The 19,590-nt window shown below is 51.3% G+C and overlaps 1 protein-coding gene across 3 annotated transcripts in view; it reads left to right on the top strand.

Annotated features, from left to right (window-relative positions):
- The window catches only part of MECP2 (methyl-CpG binding protein 2), an 80,674-nt gene extending 65,577 nt beyond the window's left edge, over positions 1–15,097 (top strand). For all 3 annotated transcript variants that reach the window (XM_077329703.1, XM_077329704.1, XM_077329705.1), the window contains 2 exons: positions 3,548–3,877; positions 6,078–15,097. In XM_077329703.1, coding sequence (XP_077185818.1) covers positions 3,548–3,877; positions 6,078–7,149 — 1,402 coding nt within the window. In that variant the 3' untranslated portion in view covers positions 7,150–15,097. The remainder of the gene's footprint in view (positions 1–3,547; positions 3,878–6,077) is intronic.
- Positions 15,098–19,590: the final 4,493 nt, after the last annotated feature.

Below are 19,590 nucleotides of genomic sequence, written 5' to 3'. Positions count from 1 at the left end.
ATGCCATAAAGTCCACCCTCCAAAGCTGGGCGGCAATGAGACGACTGAAATGACTACAGAATGTGCCCCACCCAATTGCATGGGGGAAGGAGGGTTCAGATAAATCCCCCCTTGTTAGCCACCATTAACTGCCGTGCCCCTCCGAAACGTCACATCCCAATGCTGGTAACATCCATGCTTGAATGTCGTCAAATTGTAGCTGACTCATGAGTTTACAAGTCAAGTGGGAAGCAGAGGGGGTTTGCCGTCGCCTTCCTCTGCAAAATCGTCCTTGGTGGTTTCCCGCCCAACTGCCCACATTTATTTAATTATTTTAATTTATTTATGCCTAAGCAGCCGGCTCAAAGTTGACTCAGCCTTCCATCCTTCTGAGGTCGGTAAAATGAGTACCCAGCTTGCTGGGGGGTAAACGGTAATGACTGGGGAAGGCACGGGCAAACCACCCCGTATTGAGTCTGCCATGAAAACGCTGGAGGGCGTCACCCCAAGGGTCAGACATGACTCGGTGCTTGCACAGGGGATACCTTTACCTTTTTTAAGGAGGTGGTGAGCTGGCAGGGGCTCCTGGGAATTGTAGTCCATGGACATCTGGAGGGCCGCAGTTTGACGACCCCTGTATTAAAGCATGCATCTGTCCTGACATTGTGAACCGGCACTGCGCTTGAGACTCTGTGAACATGTCATCTCTCGGTATGACTCACCCTATGACGGCAGCATTGTACTCTTCCGCCGTTTCTGCCAGAACAGAAAGGTTTCAGTGCGCTGTGTAGGAGTAGCTGGATTACCTTGCCTGAGCAGCACCCAGTTTAGTGACGTTGATCTCCACTTGAGGCCTAATTACGTTGTCGTCATTGCTGCCTCTGCCTCTTCCCAGCTTGACATTCCCTTGTGGCATTATGGCCATGCAATTTTTTGTGGAATCACTCCAGTACAAGCGCACTAAAATCAGTAGATGGGATACATTTGGAGCATTTAGGAGAAGAAGAAGAAGAGTTGGTTCTTATATGCCGCTTTTCCCTACCCGAAGGAGGCTCAAAGCGGCTTACAGTTGCCTTCCCATTCCTCTCCCCACAACAGACCCCTGTGAGGTGGGTGAGGCTGAGAGAGCCCTGAGATTACTGAAGAAGAAGAAGAGTTGGTTCTTATATGCCGCTTTTCCCTACCCGAAGGAGGCTCAAAGCGGCTTCCAGTCGCCTTCCCTTTCCTCTCCCCACAACAGACACTCTGTGAGGGAGGAGAGGCTGAGAGAGCCCTGAGATTACTGAAGAAGAAGAAGAGTTGGTTCTTATATCCCGCTTTTCCCTACCCGAAGGAGGCTCAAAGCGGCTTACAGTCGCCTTCCCATTCCTCTGACGTATCTGACGTATGTTTGTAGGTTAGGCTTTCTCAAACAGGGTTCCTTGAGTGCCCTGGAAGGGTTTTCTGAATGGGTGGGAGTTATTTAATTTTTAATATATTTTGTTAAAAGATTTAACGGATGATATTGACCATATATGGTCATGTCGACCCACTCCCCTCCCAAAAAAGTGGCCAATGATGGGCCTGGAGGGAGAAGGGAGGGGAGGGGCCTCAGGTGGGCATATGCACTGCTCTGCTTCCCAACGCTTCATGATCAAAAACACGCATACCTGAGGCACCGTCTTTTGCCCTATGTCCCTTGCAGGGCCTTTTGCTTTGCAGGCACCACCTTATTGACTGTTCCTGGCCCCAGGGATGCTTGCCTTGCCTCGACCAGGGCCTTTTCGGACCTGGCCTCTACCGGGTGGAATGAACTCCCGGAGGAGCTGCGGGCCATTGGAGAGCTTTCCACCTTCTGTAGGACCTGCAAAACGGAGCTCTCCTGCCAGGTTTATGGTCAGGGCCAGTGCTAGAACAGGTAGCATGGGTGCCCCTTGTCATTGAACATCTTGGTTCCCCCACCCCCATGCTGCCCTCGAAAAGGCCTTCCTGTTTTAAGGAGCGCTATGTTTTTTTTTTATAGAGCCTCTTGTGGCGCAGAGTGGTAAGGCAGCCGCCTGAAAGCTTTGCCCATGAGGTTGGGAGTTCGATCCCAGCAGCCGGCTCAAGGTTGGCTCAGCCTTCCATCCTTCCGAGGTCGGTAAAATGAGTACCCAGCTTGCTGGGGGGTAAACGGTAATGACTGGGGAAGGCACTGGCAAACCACCCCGTATTGAGTCTGCCATGAAAACGCTAGAGGGCGTCACCCCAAGGGTCAGACATGACTCGGTGCTTGCACAGGGGATACCTTATGTTTTTTCCTTGCCATCTGTTGATTTCTTGTTGTATTTGTAGAAATTGGGGTTTTATCAGGTTTTATTGTATGGATTGTTTTTGTGTGACCCGCCGAGATCCGGTTTCCAAGCGTGACAGACTATCTGTAACAGCTTCGCTGTATAATATAAAAAGCGAAGGGATAGGTGGGCGGGGCCTGTCTGATCTTTGACCCAATTGGGATGCATGAAGTAACTTCCAGTTGGGCCACAGTCCGGACAGGGCCTGCCCCACAAGCCCAGCCAGGAGTGCTTTGGCAATTGCACCGCCATTGCGCTCCTGGCCACCCCTGCCCTCTGGTAAGCCTGTTGAGGAGGGATGGAGGTGAGGTGGCGTGAGGGCTCCCTGGCCCAACGGGAGCCGCGGGGGGAGTAGGGTGGCTGACCTTCCCCCTTGAGTACTTCCCAGCCCACAGGGGGGCCTCGCTAGAGCCTGCTGTATTTCTCCTTCATCAGGCTTCATGGCTAGTAAATCCAATAAATCAATAAATATATATTCTGCACAATTGTGCCAATTCTGGCATTTTACGAATCTTGAAGAATGTTTCAAGGATTTCTCAACGGTAAAAGTTTGAGAAAGGCTGTTATAGGTGAATAAAGGTAAAGGTATCCCCTGTGCAAGCACCGAGTCATGTCTGGCCCTTGGGGTGACGCCCTCCAGCGTCTTCATGGCAGACTCAGTACGGGGTGGTTTGCTAGTGCCTTCCCCAGTCATTACCGTTCACCCCCCAGCAAGCAAGCTGGGTACTCATTTTACCGACCTCAGAAGCATGGAAGGCTGAGTCAACCTTGTGCCAGCTGCTGGGATCAAACTCCCAGCCTCATGGTCAGAGCTTCAGACAGCATGTTGGCTGCCTTACCACCCCGCCCCCCTAGCGACTCATTGTAGGTGAATACAGTTGGTATATTAAAAAAATTGAAAACAAAAATTCTCCCTAATTCCCTCCCTTATTGTTTCTGTCGCCCGATCTTGTCATATCTCGGAAGGTGAAAAGGGCCACTCCTGGTTAATGGTTGACCAGGAGGCCATCGAGGAAGTCCAGGGTTGCTACACAGAGGAAGGCAATGTCCAGCCATTTCTGAATGTCTCTCGATGGAGAACCCTGGGGTGGCATCTCCTGTAAATCAGCTGCCACTTGATGGTACCGTCCATCAACATTGGCGGTGGCTGCATTTGGTGGCTTGCTGTGCCCACCCCATTCACACGCACATTTTCTCCTGCGGCATGCTTAGCACTCACGTGGGTTTTCTCCCCCCCTCTCCCCTCCTTCCCGCAGGGAAGAAAAATCCGAGGACCAAGACTTGCAGGGTCTGAAGGACAAGTCCTCCAAAGCCAAGAAGGTCAAGAAAGAAAGGAAGGAGGAGAAGCAACATGAGCCAGCGCAGCCTTCTGCTGAACCCGCTGAAGCAGGCAAGGTGATGTCGGAAGAAGCCGGATCCGCTGCGGCCGCCCCCGAAGCCTCAGCGTCCCCCAAGCAGCGCCGCTCGGTCATCCGGGACCGCGGGCCCATGTACGATGACCCCACCTTGCCCGAAGGCTGGACCCGCAAGCTCAAGCAGAGGAAGTCCGGCCGCTCGGCGGGGAAGTATGACGTCTACCTTATCAAGTGAGTGTCGGGGGCGGAGTGATGCTCTCCAAGGCTTCAGCTGAACTGCTGCTCACCAAGAGGGGCAACCCCAGAACTCGATTCGCGCTGGGCTTGGGGAAGTACTCCTGAGCACACGCGGCGTCTTTTCCTGCAGCGCTGAATTGCTACTAGGGTTGTGTGATTCGGCCGCCGAGGCAGCCGCTCCCATCCTTGCTAGGCAAAAATCCTTTACTATGTTTCCTCAAATGTCCCTCTCTTGTTTTTAACATGCCCAAACCTATTTGTATAATTCTTGTTTACACTGTTTAAAACCTGCCCGTTCTCACATGGAATCAAGGTGAGTCAATACAGTCAACAAGACAGGACATTCAATCAGTAAGACACTTGGATATTAGAAGGACAGAACCACCAGAAGGAAATAGCATAGCATAAGTAGGGAAGGGCACGGATGGGGAAAATGTGGTTCCGTTTGATTTGTGAAAAGTACGACCCAAACCAGGAAGTTGGTTTGCAAGCCCTTTTTGGGGTATTGCAAACTTTGTTGAACGGGACTGCAGTCCCATTTAACAGGGTTTGCAGAAAGCCCCTCTAAAATCTGAGCATCGGGGAGCAGCTTGGTCCCCGTGGTCCAGCTGTTTCAGGCTGTTCAGTGCAGTTTCTTTAAAATTTAAAAGGACTGCAGGAGACATGCAGAAAACTATCCACGCAATTCCCTTTTAAACCCAACTTTCCGTTCTGCGAAAGCTGCAAAAATAGCTGAGAGATGGGGAGGCCCATCCTGCCACTCAGCTGTCAGGGACTACAGAAGACATCCCAAAACAGCTGTGCAGGGGGCGCGCCTTCCTGCCATGCCACTATTTTCTGTAGTCCTTGTAAAGTTTAAACAGACTGCACAAGATAGCCGAGGACAGCCGACAACTGTTAATGCCACTTTCATGGGAATACAAGGCTTTCTACTCCATCAACAAATTGCCAAATCCACTCTGAAAGTTTGTGGAAGTTGGGGATGGTAGCTCCATCATGAATTCATGTTTGTGAACCACAAACAGGGACAAAATTCGTAATGATTCGTCATTGTTTGGCCCATGCCCGTCTGCAAGCATATATTAATGAGACTAACTAAGCAGTACAGAAATGACATATTAGAATCCGACTTTACCGCAGCAAAGACCATGAGACCCAGTCATTTGTCCGGGTAAGTTTTGTGAAACCATTTTGTGAAACCAGGTTGCAATACCTGTGTAGAAAAGCTCTCTTAAATCCTTCAGCTTTGCATAGTTTCCGGATGGCCAGGGGAACAGAGCCTTCCTGACCTCTCCAGGGAGGCCGTCCCGCAAGGTGAGAGCTGCAGTCGAAAGAGCAGGTGTACAAGTACGTGTAGATTTTGCGGAACCTGCGGAACCCCTGCCGACATGTCCCCTAGGGTGGCACATCCGGGAGAGATGGCCCCGTAAATAAGGGGAACTAAAACTATGGAGAGCTTTATATGTGATAGCCAATATCTTAAACTTTGCTTGGTGTAACAAATGGGCAACCAAGGGAGGATTTGCAGGATGGTTGTACTCTGCCTGCTCCTTCTAGCTCCCACTAATAGTCAAGCTGCAGAATTTTGGACCAGCTGGGCGTTCCAAATTGGTTTTGAGGGGAGAGCAACTTACACTTAAGGAAGAATTTTGAGTTTGTCAAGGCCAATGCAACGGAGCACTTTGTGGGGCTGCAGCGTTCCCTTCCTCCTTATTCCGTCATTTGCCACTTCCCCCACCCCTTAAGATGGCAAAACCCAAATTTCAAACCGTGTTCGGAACGGGGGACGACGATGTGGCTACCAGTTTTGCTTGGCTGACGACAACAATACGTGTTTCATCCTCCTTCTTGCTTTGGAGAAAATCCGGAAGAGCCTGGGCAGCATTTATTTCTTGGTGACGTAGTTTACCAGTCCCCCCCAACTAGCAACATTTGTAAGGTGTGGGGCATTGTTCTTGCCCCCCTCGTTTCGTTAAGTTTAGTGACAGTCCGGCGCAGTGATTTTAAAATTTGTTTTTCCGTTTTCAGCGGATTTTATTCTGTGTCCCAGCTATATTTGTAAGCAGCCTTGAGCTCCATAAGGAAGAAAGTTTGCAAATGATGATTTTAAAGGAAAAACTAAATAACGCCTTTGCTCTCTCTTCCTCCTCCCCCCCCCCTTCCTTCCTTCCCTAACCATACCTTGTAACCACAGCCCCCAGGGGAAAGCCTTCCGTTCCAAAGTCGAGCTTATAGCCTACTTCGACAAGGTGGGTGACACTTCCCTGGATCCCAACGACTTTGATTTCACGGTAACCGGGCGTGGCAGTCCCTCCCGGCGAGAGCAGAAGCCCCCCAAGAAACCCAAAGCCACGAAAACGTCCGGCACGGGCCGGGGCCGGGGCCGGCCAAAAGGCAGCGGTTCGGCCAAGGCCAAAGGAGCCGTTTCGGAAGGCGTCCAGGTGAAGCGAGTGATGGAGAAGAGTCCAGGCAAGCTGCTGGTCAAGATGCCCCTGCAGTCTTCCGCAGCGGGCGCCAAGGCAGAAGGCGCCGGTGGGGCCACCACCTCGGCGCAGGTCATGGTCATCAAGCGCCCCGGGCGCAAGCGGAAATCCGAGTCCGACCCTCAGGCCGTGCCCAAGAAACGGGGGCGTAAGCCGGGCGGCGTGGCTCTGGCGCCGGTGGCCGAGGCCAAAAAGAAAGCCGTCAAAGAGCCGGTGGCCCCAGCCGTGCAGGAGACGGTGCTGCCCATCAAGAAGCGCAAGACGCGCGAAACCATCAGCATTGAGGTAGCCAAGCCAGCCCCGCCTCCTCCGAGCAACACAGGGGAGCGGAGCCCCAAGGGACAGCGAACAGCCGCCAAGAGCCCAGGGCGCCGCAGCAAGGAGAGCAGCCCCAAGGGGCGGAGTGGCAACACTGTGCCAGCCTCTGCCTCCTCCTCCTCCTCCTCCCCCTCCCCAGGCAAGAAGGATCAGCACCACCCCCCTCATCAGCCGCCTCCGGAGCCTCGAGGCAGCCCCCCGGCCCAGCCCCCGGAAAGCCCCAAGGACAGCAAGAGCCTCCTCGCTGAGCCCCAGGACTTGAGCAGCAAGAGCTGCAAGGAGGAAAACGCTCCCGAAAGCGACGGCTGCCCCAAGGAGCCCCCTAAGACTCAGCCCGGCGGCGCCGCGGTGCCCTACAAGCACGAGCGCAAAGACACTGTGTCGTCCTCCGCAGCCATGCCCCGGCCTACGAACAGGGACGAGGCCGTGGACACCCGGACGCCTGTCTCAGAACGAGTCAGCTGACTGTGAGGGGGGGGGCGAGCGAGCAAGTTGAGCGCCAGAGGAAACAAAGAGAGGGACAGGCACTCCCAGCCCCACACCTCCCCCCAGTTGAAACTCCAGGCAACTGCCGGGTAGGACCCCTCGCCCCGCCCCCTTCCCCGCAGTGCCCCTGCTTCCAAGCAGTCCGCTTCCCCCCCCCCCCCAAAAAAAACGATTCTTCCTGCCTTCCCCGTCCTCCTCCCACTTTTTAATACAGACAAGCACAGTGTGGGGTGCAGAGTCACGCCTCCCAGGGCTGGAAGCCACTTTGCACTTTTTTTTACTGAACGGGGGCGCCCTTTCCCTGCCGCCCCGCCCCACCCAGCCCCCTTCTGCCAGGCTTCGCTGCATATACTACTGACAAGGCAAGCTTGTTTGGCAGGGGAGCGGCAGCTTCAAACTCTGGTCTGTGGCCCCGATCCCGCTTGACCCTCCCCGTTCCAGAGGCCCCACGGACAGATCAGGGGAGGGGATGGGGGGGGGGCACTTGTGTATTCCACTCCACCTCCCTAGTGCCATGTAATGTAGTCGTCAAGTCTTAATTGGAGTTCTGTAGTTTTTCAGTAGGATGTGTGCATGCATGTCCGCGTGAGCGAGAGAGATGGGGCCGGGGGTGGCCCCCCCGCCCAAGAGCTGATATATCCCCGTCTCCCAGTCAGACCAGCAATTAGGAACTACTTCCTCGCCCCTTTCCCTAAGGACAGTTCTGCAAAGAGACCACTGGGGAGGGGCCAGCTATCAAGTAACGTCTTCCCTTCCCCCGTGCACGTCTCGAAAGGAGGGGCCTTTGAGTTCGTTAAAGCAATCTTGAGTGTGCCGGAGCGTGCGTGTTTGTGTCTGTGTGGGTGGGTGGGTGGGTGTGCGCGCACACATGCGCTGGTCACATATGAAGAGGTGAAATGAGAAGTTCTTCCAGTTCTTGTTTGACGATGATAGCTTAGGGAACTGTTTGCACTAATGGAGGCCTCGGCCCGCCTGCCCAGGGGAGGCTTCGGCACGAAAGAGGTAGGGGGCATGCCTGTGTCGATTGTGGCGGGGCCTGGGAGGGAGGGGAGAGAACGAGGCTTTGACTGAATACCGGCTCCCCTCCCCGCCCGAGCGGCGAGGCGGAAAGGTAGCTGAATGGGCATTGAACTACCTGTAACGCGGTGCTGGGATCGGTACGTGACGAGGGTGAACCGAGAAGCCCAGTCCCTGTTTTTTTCAAAGAACTTCCTAACGCTTGGCAAACTGAGCTTCCACAGCCGCTGTGCACACCTTTCCCCGCTCCCCGAGAAAGCAAGCCTCAGCAGAAGTGTAGCTTATACGGGAGAGGGAGGGGCTCGGTCTCCTGTTGGCGGTCACCGTCTTTCCCCCTTCCGTCTACGAAGGATTGCTGAACGCGGTGCAAAGAGGATTGGCCGCCCCGAGCTAACCTGCGCCCCCTTTCTCGCACAGCAGGAAACGTGCCACGGTTTCAAGATGGCATCACGTGGGTCCAAGCCAGCAGAGAATTAAGAGAATTAAGTGTTTTTTTTCTTTTTAAATAATAATAATTCCAAACTGTTTTCAAAAATAACCTTTTAAAAAGAAAAACAAAGGCGAGGCAATGTCCTATTTTGTTCTTCCCATCTATTCGTCCCACGCTGAAGTGGAAAAAAAAGAAATGTTCTGTGCGAATCAACAGAATTTCTCTTTGGCTGTTGAGTGCGGATAAGGGAGACCACAGTGGTCCCAGCAGAGTCCGTCTTCCGGAGGGCCAGAACCGCTATAGAGGGGCTTGAGTTCATGGCAAAATCACATGGGATGCCCTGTTTTTCCTGGGCTTCCGACACCCCACCCCACCCCCGGTCAAAACCAGCTTCTCTTTTCTGTTCCTCCCCAAGCAGTAAGCATCTACATGTTGTGCTTTTCTCTGGGCCCTCACCATCGGACCGGTTGCAATCTGCGTACCAGGGACCGAGGCCTGCTTTGGATTGGGATTGTGGAGCACAAGTTTAGGCAGCTGTGTTGCTTGCCTCACGGTGTGTTCTCAACCCAAAATAGGCAGAGTGCCCTACGCACCCCGTGGAGGGGGGGCACTCTGGGCGCACAGATGGGGCACACCTAACTTTCCACAGTAAGACAAATGTCATCCACCTTGTAGGTGACACAAACAGCTTGTGAAGGGTGGCTGTAAGCCCCTTTGTGAATCATAGAATCCTAGAGTTGGAAGGGGCCATACAGGCCATCTAGTCCAACCCCCTGCTCAACGCAGGATCAGCCCAAAGCATCCTAAAGCTTTGTGCTGCAGTCCTGATTCAGATTTGGCTCACGTGTGCCTGGGCGTTAAGTTCCTGACACAGAATCCTCAACACAGGTCCAGCTGGTAGAGCAGGGAGTACCTGGAGGAAAGGTACGGGGTAGCTAGGCTTCCCACGATTTGCAGTAAAGCCTCAGACTGGTGTCTAACTTTCTGTTTACTTGGACAAAATCCAGAGACTCCCATTGGACCCCGCTGTAGGTCAGCCCGGAGTCTGCTGCCACCGCCTCTCTCCGGAGCATGCCGCCAAGAGAAACCGGTCTGAGAACTGGCTACTTTTTCATTTGGCCGAGATTAGACGGTCTGTGGGAGCGTGGCATCAAAAGGGAAAGAACCGAAAGGCAGGGAGGAAACGAATTTCGGAGCAACCCTAAGCCAATCAAAGAGCTTTCCCCCGTTGTTTTTAAATGGCACAAACCCGGGAAGAGGGGCGGTTTACCTTTCAGGCTGTCAGGCGAGCCATTTGCCTTCGTTACAGAGAACCAGCGTGCTCACTCACTGGGCCTGGACTGGCTTTGGAAGCTTTTCTAACTTCTAGAAAATGAAATTTTGGCTGCCTCTGGGACAACAGCAGGCTCCATTTCCCCTGCGCGGCAGCTTTGAAAGGTGTTGGTGCCTCAGTTTCCAGAGGCAGTAAATGCTCCTCTGCTATGCCACCTTATTCCCCCAGGAGAGCTGCTTCCAGTGTAAGTTGATTTGCAGGCTTGACTTTTTAAAAAGACCACCACCACTTCATTCTTCGATGAAGCACTTTAAAGTCTAAAATATTTTCGTGTTCCACAATTTTATAAGGGAAAAATAATTGCAGAAGGAACCCCCGAGCCCATGGTTCTGGCAATGACTTGTACACAAATGAAGTTCTATCCTTGTTGGTAGCTGGCAAAAGCTAGGCGGTCCAAATCCATCTATTTTTGAAAAGAAAGCAACTGAGTTTGGGTCACGATCCGGTCCAGGCTACCCCTGCAGACAGATTGGGAATTCTAAATACGGCCGCAGAATCCCAGCTAGAGCCGCAGTGGCCATCTGTCTCCCCCTGCCCCTATTTTGCAAGCGATCCCCACCCCTGGCCACCTTGCATGCCCACATTCTGTAGCGCATCACAGCTGTTTGGAAACTCCGGTTTTCTAGGCCTGGGTCATACCCCCCCCCCCAAAACAAAAAACAAAAAACAACCATGTAGTTCCTCCCAAATAAATTAGTTTGGCTCGGTGAAATGAAGGGGCGGCTAGCGGGGATCTAAAATTAAACCTGGCCCTTTCCCTTCCCGTCGTAGATAAGCGCTGCGCAAGGGCGTATTGTCCAAACAATGCTCGGAGGTCCAAGTCTGTGCACGTGCAGGGAAAGCAAAGAAAGAAGCGGGTGAGCCCCCAACCTCCTGCCCCGCAGCCCTCCCACCCTAGCCTCCTCCGGGACGGCTGCGGGTAGCGCCTGGCGTCAAGAGAGACCATGCGAGAGGTTTCTCCCTTGTTAGCATAGTGAACCACCCAACGTTTCTGTGTCAAGTGAAAATAAAACTTCTCGTCGGTTTGAATTATTATCCAATGATATGTAGAGTTTAACCTTAGGCCTAACTCTTTTTTTTTTTTCCTTTTAATTTTTTGTTTTGTTTGGGTTTTAATTTCCGTTTGTTTGTTTGTGTGTGTGTGTGTGTGTGCGCGTGCGTGCGCATGTATTTTTAAGGCACCGAGTAGACACAGGAAAAGAAAATTGTCTAATTTTATATATCTGTATATTGCATTATAAAATGAAGGGTTGCTTTTGTTTTGTCCTCCCTGCTTGTCGCGCCACGTCCAAGCCGGGGACAGCAGACCGACGAGCGAGGAACGGAACGGCCTGTCGGGAAGTTATCCTCGGCCACTTGCTTCCTGGTCTTTTGATATCATAGGACGAGGGGGAATCAAATTGACCCACCATACCTGCTTGCCAGTAACTCTCTCTCTCTCTCTCAAACAGCTGAACTGCCTTTGAGCTGTGGCTGTTTTCCTACATTTTGGAAGGGGGAGAGCTGCCTCTTTGCCTTGTGGAGGGGGAACAGAAGCCAGGGCAGTGGAGCATGTAGCCAACAATTTAATTTCCTTTTTGCACTCGGTCAACTTAGCAGTGGGAGGAAGGAGTTAATCCTGAGAGAGGGCAGCGTTGGGAGGGATGGGGTAAGCTGCCTTCAGTCAGGACTCTCATAGAATCCTAGAGTGGGAAGGGGCCATACAGGCCATCGAGTCTCAACGCAGGACTCTCCTCCATTTAAAAACAACCTTCCATTTCCAGCGGGACATCCCCCCAAAAACATGCCACTAGCGTGATTTAGCTCTGGAATCGGTGGCTGCTTCCGAAGGACGGCTTGGCCGAAGCATTATCCGTTTACGGGAAATTGCGTCCGGTTCTTAAGCAAACGATGTGGCGCCTTCCTCCTAGGCTAGACCTCTCTCCCTTTTGTCGGAGCAAATAAATTTTATTTTTACCCCTTTCCTCGGTTCACCTCCATCATTTTCGGGTCTTGTCTGTGTCCAGTGATTAGTTCCTACTTAATCGTGTGCCTTGTGTCTCGGCCAGTATAAATTGGCAACACTCCTCTGTAGCGTATCTCTGACCAGCCGGAAACGTGTTTGTCCCGTCTCTTCTTCTCCCCCCGTCTAGCACAAATCCCCGATTGATCTTTTACTGCCGCCGCCGCTTTTTGGGTTTGATCCCGCGTGCTTTTAGGCCGTCCTCATTTGGCCCTCAGGGGCAGCACCGCCGAGAAACCAAAACAGGCAATGGATTCTCGGGGGCGGGGGGGGGGGGGAGGATGCGCAGGCTTTCTCTTGCATAGGAAACCTAACCCCCAAATCAGCCCAAATTCCGTATTTTACACTATGTTTTTAATTCAATCAGTACAGTCAGGCAGTGGTCATCTGCCCTCCTCCTCTCCTCGTGCTTGCATGAGTATAGCTGAGGGTCGCATACTTATTCGACGATATGCTTTTGTAGACGATAAGGAACGTCCAAACGCCAATTAGCCACTGTAACATCTGGGCCTTGTGCGCACCAGTCGGATCCGAGGCTGATGCCTTCGATAAGGGACGGTAGCTCCAAAGGAATCGGCTTGCCAAGGCTTTGCCGGCCGGCCCTCGCCCCATCCTAAGAGGCACCACCCAGCAGGAGGCCTCCTGGCGGTGTCCGTCGCTCTCTGCCAGTTCCCACCCGGAAGTCACCGAAATCAGCAATACCTGCTCGGGAAGTAGCAAGTCCCAATTTGCCGTTCTTCCAAAAGCAAGGGGGTAACTAGGCCAAGCATAAGTTGCACAGGGCAGTGGTGGCAGGGAGGGAGTTTGACCGTATCTTCCTAATGGGGGTTGCGGGGAAGAGACGATTCCCCACTTTGTCGACCCGCTCTTGCCGCCGGTCTGGAGTTCCTTTCCCAACCTCCCACGGACGGGCAGCGCTTGTCGGGGTCCCGCGTGCCCCACACAAAAGGGGCAAGTGGGCGAGTCGGAAAGGTCCTTTTCAGTTTTCCTTGAGTGCAAAAAACGCCCCCACCAGCGACAAAAACCCACCCCGGCCACTTCCTTCCCTCGTCCCTTATTAGGGGGTGGGGGGGGAGAGGAGGGGTTCACGGCCGCTCCCTCCCCTGGCTTCTGCCGGATTTCACGCCGCTAACAACCGACCGACCGACTTCCTTCTGCTTCACCACTCTGTAGTGATCACCGTCTGACCAAATATTACCAAGGACTGTTATTCAATGTATGCTGAGGGCTTGCTGGCCTGTACAGTTCTGCACCCTCCGTCGCCAACTCAAGCCAGTGGGGGGGGGGGGGAGGCTCTTCCTTTTCTCCTTCTGACTTCTTAAAAAATGTGTTTAAGGTTGGGGATTGGGTTTTTTTTTTCCCTTTCAATTCCAGAGACACAGATTTTGAGGGGAAGGCTCCGTGTTCTCGTTTTTCCTCCCACCCACGCCTTTCTTCTGGTCTTTTCTCTGAGAACCTGTGGTGTGTGACACTCATCGTGTGTAGGGTTTTATCTCCCCTCTGCTTCCCCCCCCCATCCCCGGGAATTAAAAAAAAAAAAAAGAATGTCGGTGAAAATCTTATGTGTATTCTTTGATGGTCTACAAGTATGTATTGTGAACTTTTCTGTAAAGTAATTGTTCCAGGCCGAAACGCTTCAGATTCTTTATAGTGAGTTTCCAACATCTGTGTGTGCACCTCTTTCTCTCTCCGTATATATATATATATTTTTATTTAGGGGGAGGGATAGAATAGCCTTCCTGTTATACTTTTTGCTTTTATCTGTTGGCCATAAAAGAGAGAAAGGAAGATTAGCTGGGGGTGTGGAGTCCTTCCAGGGTATTTTGTATGGTCCCTGTTTCTAATCGTCTATAACCAGTTGGCAGTCCCCAACTGGCAGGGGACTCGTGGGAATTGTAGTCCATGGACATCTGGAGAGCCAGAATTTGGCCACCCCTGCAGGAGGCCCATCAGATGGTTAGATGCCTTCCTCCAAATACTCGGTTTGGCCAGGGAACAGAAAGACAAAAGATGCTCCTTTCCATAAAGGCAGTAAAGGGGAAATGCCGCTAGATTCGGGGCTGAATGAATATCACCGTTACAGAAGCTGTCTATGTTTCGGGGAAAGGACTGCTTTTTAAAATTACAATTGTGAATAAGAGGTTGCTACATGAATACATAACGATGTGGACTTCTGGCATCACCCACATCGGGTTTCCAATCCGATCAAACTAAAAAATTGTCCAAGAATCTTCCAGATCTCACGATCGCATCAGGACTGGGCAGCAGCAGAAATGGTAGCAGATTCCAGGCACGTCTTCCTGAAATCAGTTTTTAAAGAAATAATTGTGTTGTTCACATGCAAAGTGCCACCCTCTGCCCCCCCCCCCCCCCCGGCCTCATTTCTGGCTTCCAGGTTGTCGCTTTCATTTGGGTTTGATGCGTTTTATTTTTTGGGACAATTACTTTTAAGAACTCTTTGAGTAGATTGTTGAATAAAAAAAAAAAACCTTTAAAATGGATTGCTCTTTTTCCGTAGGTTTTGTGTACAGCCAAAAAAAATAAAATAAAATAGACTGAAAGCACTGACTATATTTAAAAACGAAAAAGGAAAAAAAAAAAAAAGAGAAGAAATTTATTAAAGGAAAATTTGTATAATTTCAGTAAGAAAATAACAAAATCCGTCTGAATGTATATGTATATGTTTAAACAAAATCTACCAGTTCCCCTCCCTTCCCTACCCTTGTATCCTATTTATTATATAAAAAGTTTGCCTTATAAATTTACAAGAAAACAACTCCTCCTATTATGGGTGTCTCTATCCTTTTTTTCCCTTTTTTTTTTGGTGGTTAAAAAGCAAACAATTCGATTGACCCCCCCATTTCCCCGGAAAACAAGCGACGTTTTCCTTTGTGTACGGCCATTTGAAACCAATTCTATTTTTGTTGAGAAAAAGCGGCAGGGGAGGAGGTGGTCCCTGAGCCCCAGCTGAGCGCTCAGCATGCATTCTCCGCAGTATTCTAGTTGCATCTCATGTTGGTAAGTACTGTATTCTGTGCTAGCATTGAATTATAAAACCTATGTAAACGTTAATAGATTTGTTTGAGCCTTTTCTTTACCAAGGTGGAAGTCTTCTGCCTTGCCATTAAAATACAATATTTTTCCCCCCGTGTCGTGGACGAGGATGTCTTTCGTTTTGGGTGAGCGAGACGGGCGGCGTTCTTGCTTTCGGCCCGCGGTGGTGGTTTCCTCCCCCCCCCCCCCAAGGCAACTTTTCTGTTGTCGAAAACCCTCTGAAACATCCTTCAGGCTTCAAGGAACTCCAAAAGGGCCACCATGGTGCAGAGTATGGTTGGGAAGCATAGTTGTGTACAAGCCCACCTGGGGTCCCTCTCCTTCCCACCCCTGCAGGCACATCCATTGGATGGAGGCAACGCAACTATATATGGCCATATAACTCCCAACAGAGCCTCTTGTGTTTAACAGAGCCTCTTGTGGCGCAGAGTGGTAAGGCAGCGACATGCTGTCTGAAGCTCTGCCCATGAGGTTGGGAGTTCGATCCCAGCAGCCGGCTCAAGGTCGACTCAGCCTTCCATCCTTCCGAGGTTGGTCAAATGAGCACCCAGCTTGCTGGGGGGTAAACGGTAATGACTGGGGAAGGCACTGGCAAACCACCCCGTATTGAGTCTGCCATGAAAACGCTGGAGGGCGTCACCCCAAGGGTCAGACATGACTCGGTGCTTGCACAGGGGACACCTTTACCTTTTACTGTTTAACAATTTTTAATTTAAAAAAATATATAGAAAATAACTCCCATTTGTTCGGGCCTTCCAGGGCCGTCAAGAAACCCCAGGATCTCATGAAATGCTGGTTGAGAAAACCAGTCCCTAGGGTCAGCAGTTTTGGACTGGACTGAATAAGACGGTCTGTTTTCCAAAAGCTCCAGAGAGAGTCTCTCTAGATAGCTGATTCATGAAAAGACTTGCTTCGTTTTAGGGACTTGCTGTTCAAACGAGGAAAGAAGCACAGCTGACCTTATCGGCACCTAAAACAATTGGTCAATATGCAAGGAGTTAAATGCAATGTTTGTTTTATTCCCTCTTTGGGGCACGGCACCTCAAGCAGTTATCGAAATCTTCTCGTCCTTGTAGGCCAGCCCCAGAGCAGTGGATGGCAAAACGGCCTTGAGTCGTGGTGGAAAGCAAATCAGTAGCACAAACACGGTCCCTGTTTCCACGGCACAGTCTGTGGATATATTTCCTGGGGTCTGTCCGAAGAAAGAGTCAACGGGGCTTTTTCTTTGATAGATACTGAAGCTCCGTCTCTACCACAGTCCCTATTGGACGTTGAATGTACAGGAAAACACGGAGGCCATATACCCATGTTGTCTAAAACCTGTGCTATTACAGTCCACCCCACCCCAGGAGAGGATGTAGTAATCAGGACAAAGAGATAAAAAACATCAGATTGGAAGTCTTTTGGACGGTGCTCTGCTCTGCTTCCCAGTTCTGCTAATTTGCCCTTGGAGCGGTAGACAGAGCAGTCAAGTCACAGTCAACTTCTAGTGACCCCCAAGGTTCTTCAAGACCAGAGTCAATCAAACAGAGGTGGTTTGCCATTGCCTGCTTCTGCCTAGTGACTCTGGACGTCCGTGGTGGTCACCCAGGGCCAGCTCTGCTCCGCTTCGGAGAGCCCGACGAGATCAGGTCAGCCTGGCCCATCCAGGTCACAGCAGAGATATATGGAGGTGGGTTTGCCATTGTTTGCCTCTGCATAACCACCCCAGACTTCCTATGCAGCCCTTTATCCAAATGCTAACCAGGGGCAACCATGCTCAGCTTCTGAGAGGTGATGAGATCAGGCAAGTGTGGGTCATCCAGGTCAGGGCAGAGACAAAAGGGCGCTTTGACATTCTGCACCTCTGCATGGAATCCCCTGGTGGTCTCCCACCCAAGTATTGTTTAAATTCTATTTCCACTGGCTGTTATCTTTGCATGCCCGTGCAAAGTGTCAACAGGTAGCTGAGCATTTTTTTTAATCCATTTTTTCTTGTCTAAGAGCACACCCTGCTGTCTCTTCAAGCCACTGTCTTACAGAGTGTACACATTTGACTTCAGAAGACCCACAGATCTGCCAGGGCTGTGGCGAAACTTTTCCAGCTCTTATTTCCTTCTGGGCACACGCCTGCTGGGCCTCACCTTTTGGAAAGCCGCTGGTATGCTTCTCTGCGGCTGTAGAAGCTGAGAAGATCAGCCGTGACAGGGATGTTATGCCAGGGAAGCATCGCCACTGTTACTGATCTACTCTTCAGAGAGCGCCAGAGGCAAGTCTTGGAGCAAACCGAGAAGTCCCCCCAAACAAAATTACTACCTTAGTCCAATGATTTCTCCCCACTGTGGCAAGACCTAGTCCTGAGGAGCAACCACCAGTTTTGAAAGAATGAGATGTTTTAGAATCACAGAATCACAGACCCTCCTGGGTTATCTAGTCCAACCGCCTGCACTGTGTAGGACACTCACAACCCTCTCTCCCCTCCACTGTCACCTGCCACTCCCTTGAGCCTTCACAGAATCAGCCACTCCGTCAGATGGCTCTCCAGCCTTTGCTTAAAAATCTCCAAAGATGGAGAACCCACCACCACCCGAGGAAGCCTGTTCCACTGAGAAACTGCTCTGACTGCCAGGAACCTCTTCCGGAGGTTAAGACTGAATTTCTTTTGAATTAATTTCATCCCGTTGGTTCTGGTCTGTCCCTCTGAGGCAAGAGAGAACAACTCTGCTCCATCCTCCATATGGCACCCTTTTAAATACTTGAAGATGGGGATCAAATCCCCTCTCAGTCGTCTCCTCTCCAGGCTAAACAGACCAAGCTCCCCCAACCTTTCCTCCTACATCTTGGTCTCCAAACCTTTCACCCTCTTTGTTGCCCTCCTCTGGACACAATCTAGATGAAGTTTCTGAGTAGAATGCCCAACACGATAAGGGAGGGGCGGTAGCTACAAGTATAGATGGCTTCAAGAGAGGACTGGATAAATGTACGGGGGAGAGGTCCACCAGTGGCTATGAGCCATAAGGTATAGATGGAACCCACTGTCTGCATTCTTGATGCTTAGGCGACCAAAGAGGGAGAACTTCTCAAGTTCTGGGACCACTGGTGGACCTCCTGAGGGCACCTGGATTTTGACCACTGTGTGACAAAGCATTGGACTGGATGGGTCCACTTCTTCTCTTATGTTCTTATGAGTAAGAATTGCGCTCTTGAATACTTAAGGGTTACAAACCCTGTACTAATGCCTGGTAGAAGATGGGTTTGTTCTCTCCCTGACAGCTGTACCCCAATTGCAGTGCAGGCTTCCCAGTCTGGAATAAATGGCCAACAAGCTAGGATGTCACAGCAGGGAAAGGCCTTGGGTCTGTTGCCCCCCCCCCCCTCAAGACACCTGGCAGGCCATTGTGGGGAAACATGACCTTGACTTCAATGGACCACAGAGCTTTGTTAGTGTGGATTTCCATGTAGGCGAAAATAAAGGCACTCACTCCATCAGGGTGGGGACTAAACATGCGTACTTCCCTTTGTCACAGAATCTAGGTTGCCATATTTCATTTTGCTTCTCACACAAGAATCTATGATCTCGGTCCCTGGTGGATCACTGCTGTTTGGGACTTTGCCTTCAAATGCCTCCCCTTTGGATACTTGGTGGCTTCTTTCGGTGAACGCGTGTCATCGTCAGGTATCCATATTTTTCTAGGGAGCTGTTGATTAAAACAACTTGGGTCCTCTCCTACTCGAAAGCTGTCAGCATTGGAGAGGTCTTTCAAACCTTCTCCCAATTTTCCTCTCTGCAAGAGTGGTTTTTTTGGGTGAGTGCGTGCAGCAAAGCAGAGAGGTCTGTAGAACCTGACCCCACATGGGGCTTAGCCTCACAGAAACAAATGACGCTTCCTTATGCCAAATCAGACCCTGGGTCCATCAAATTCAGTATTCTGGCCAGAATGGCAGTGGCTCTCCAAGGTCTCAGGCAGAGCAGGTCTTTGTACCCCACTTTTTACTTCCCAAAGGAGACCCAAAGTGGCTTACAAACACCTTTCCCTTCTCCCCACCACAGACACCCTGTGAGGCTGAGACAGCTCTGAGAGAACTGGGACTGGCCCAAGGTCACCCAGCTGGCTGCATGTGGAGGAGGAGTGGGGAATCAAACCTGACTCGCCAGATTAGAGGCTGCTGCTATGAACCATTACACCTGGCCTCCACTCTTAACTACTTTGCCTACTGGTTGGTCCTTTGGACTAGAGAGATACATACCTTTCTTACAGACTTAGTCAATCCTTTTTCACCTTTTGACCAAGGAGGGGCCCCCTGAAATGATTTTTCAGACCTTGAGGAGGCCTGGAAGTGATGTCAACTGGCCACGCCCCCAGAAGTGACATCACTTACCCACAAAGTCGCCCTCCTGGCTTTACCACTAGTATGGTGGCTCTGCCTCATTTAGGCCAGAAAGAAGAGAAGGAGGACTAACCAGGGCTGGCCTTGCTTAGTCTGTATAATGAACTGTGTGGCATATTCACAGCGTAGCCCAGGAGATCCTACGACCAGGATTGTCTAGGAGCCTGACAAGGGGCCTTCCGAGGTGGCTAGCCATGGACTGCTTCTGTGTCATGA

This window comes from Paroedura picta, chromosome 3 (assembly GCF_049243985.1).
Source record: "Paroedura picta isolate Pp20150507F chromosome 3, Ppicta_v3.0, whole genome shotgun sequence".
Classification (NCBI taxonomy): Eukaryota; Metazoa; Chordata; class Lepidosauria; order Squamata; family Gekkonidae; genus Paroedura; species Paroedura picta.
This window is presented reverse-complemented; position numbering and strand designations above follow the sequence as displayed.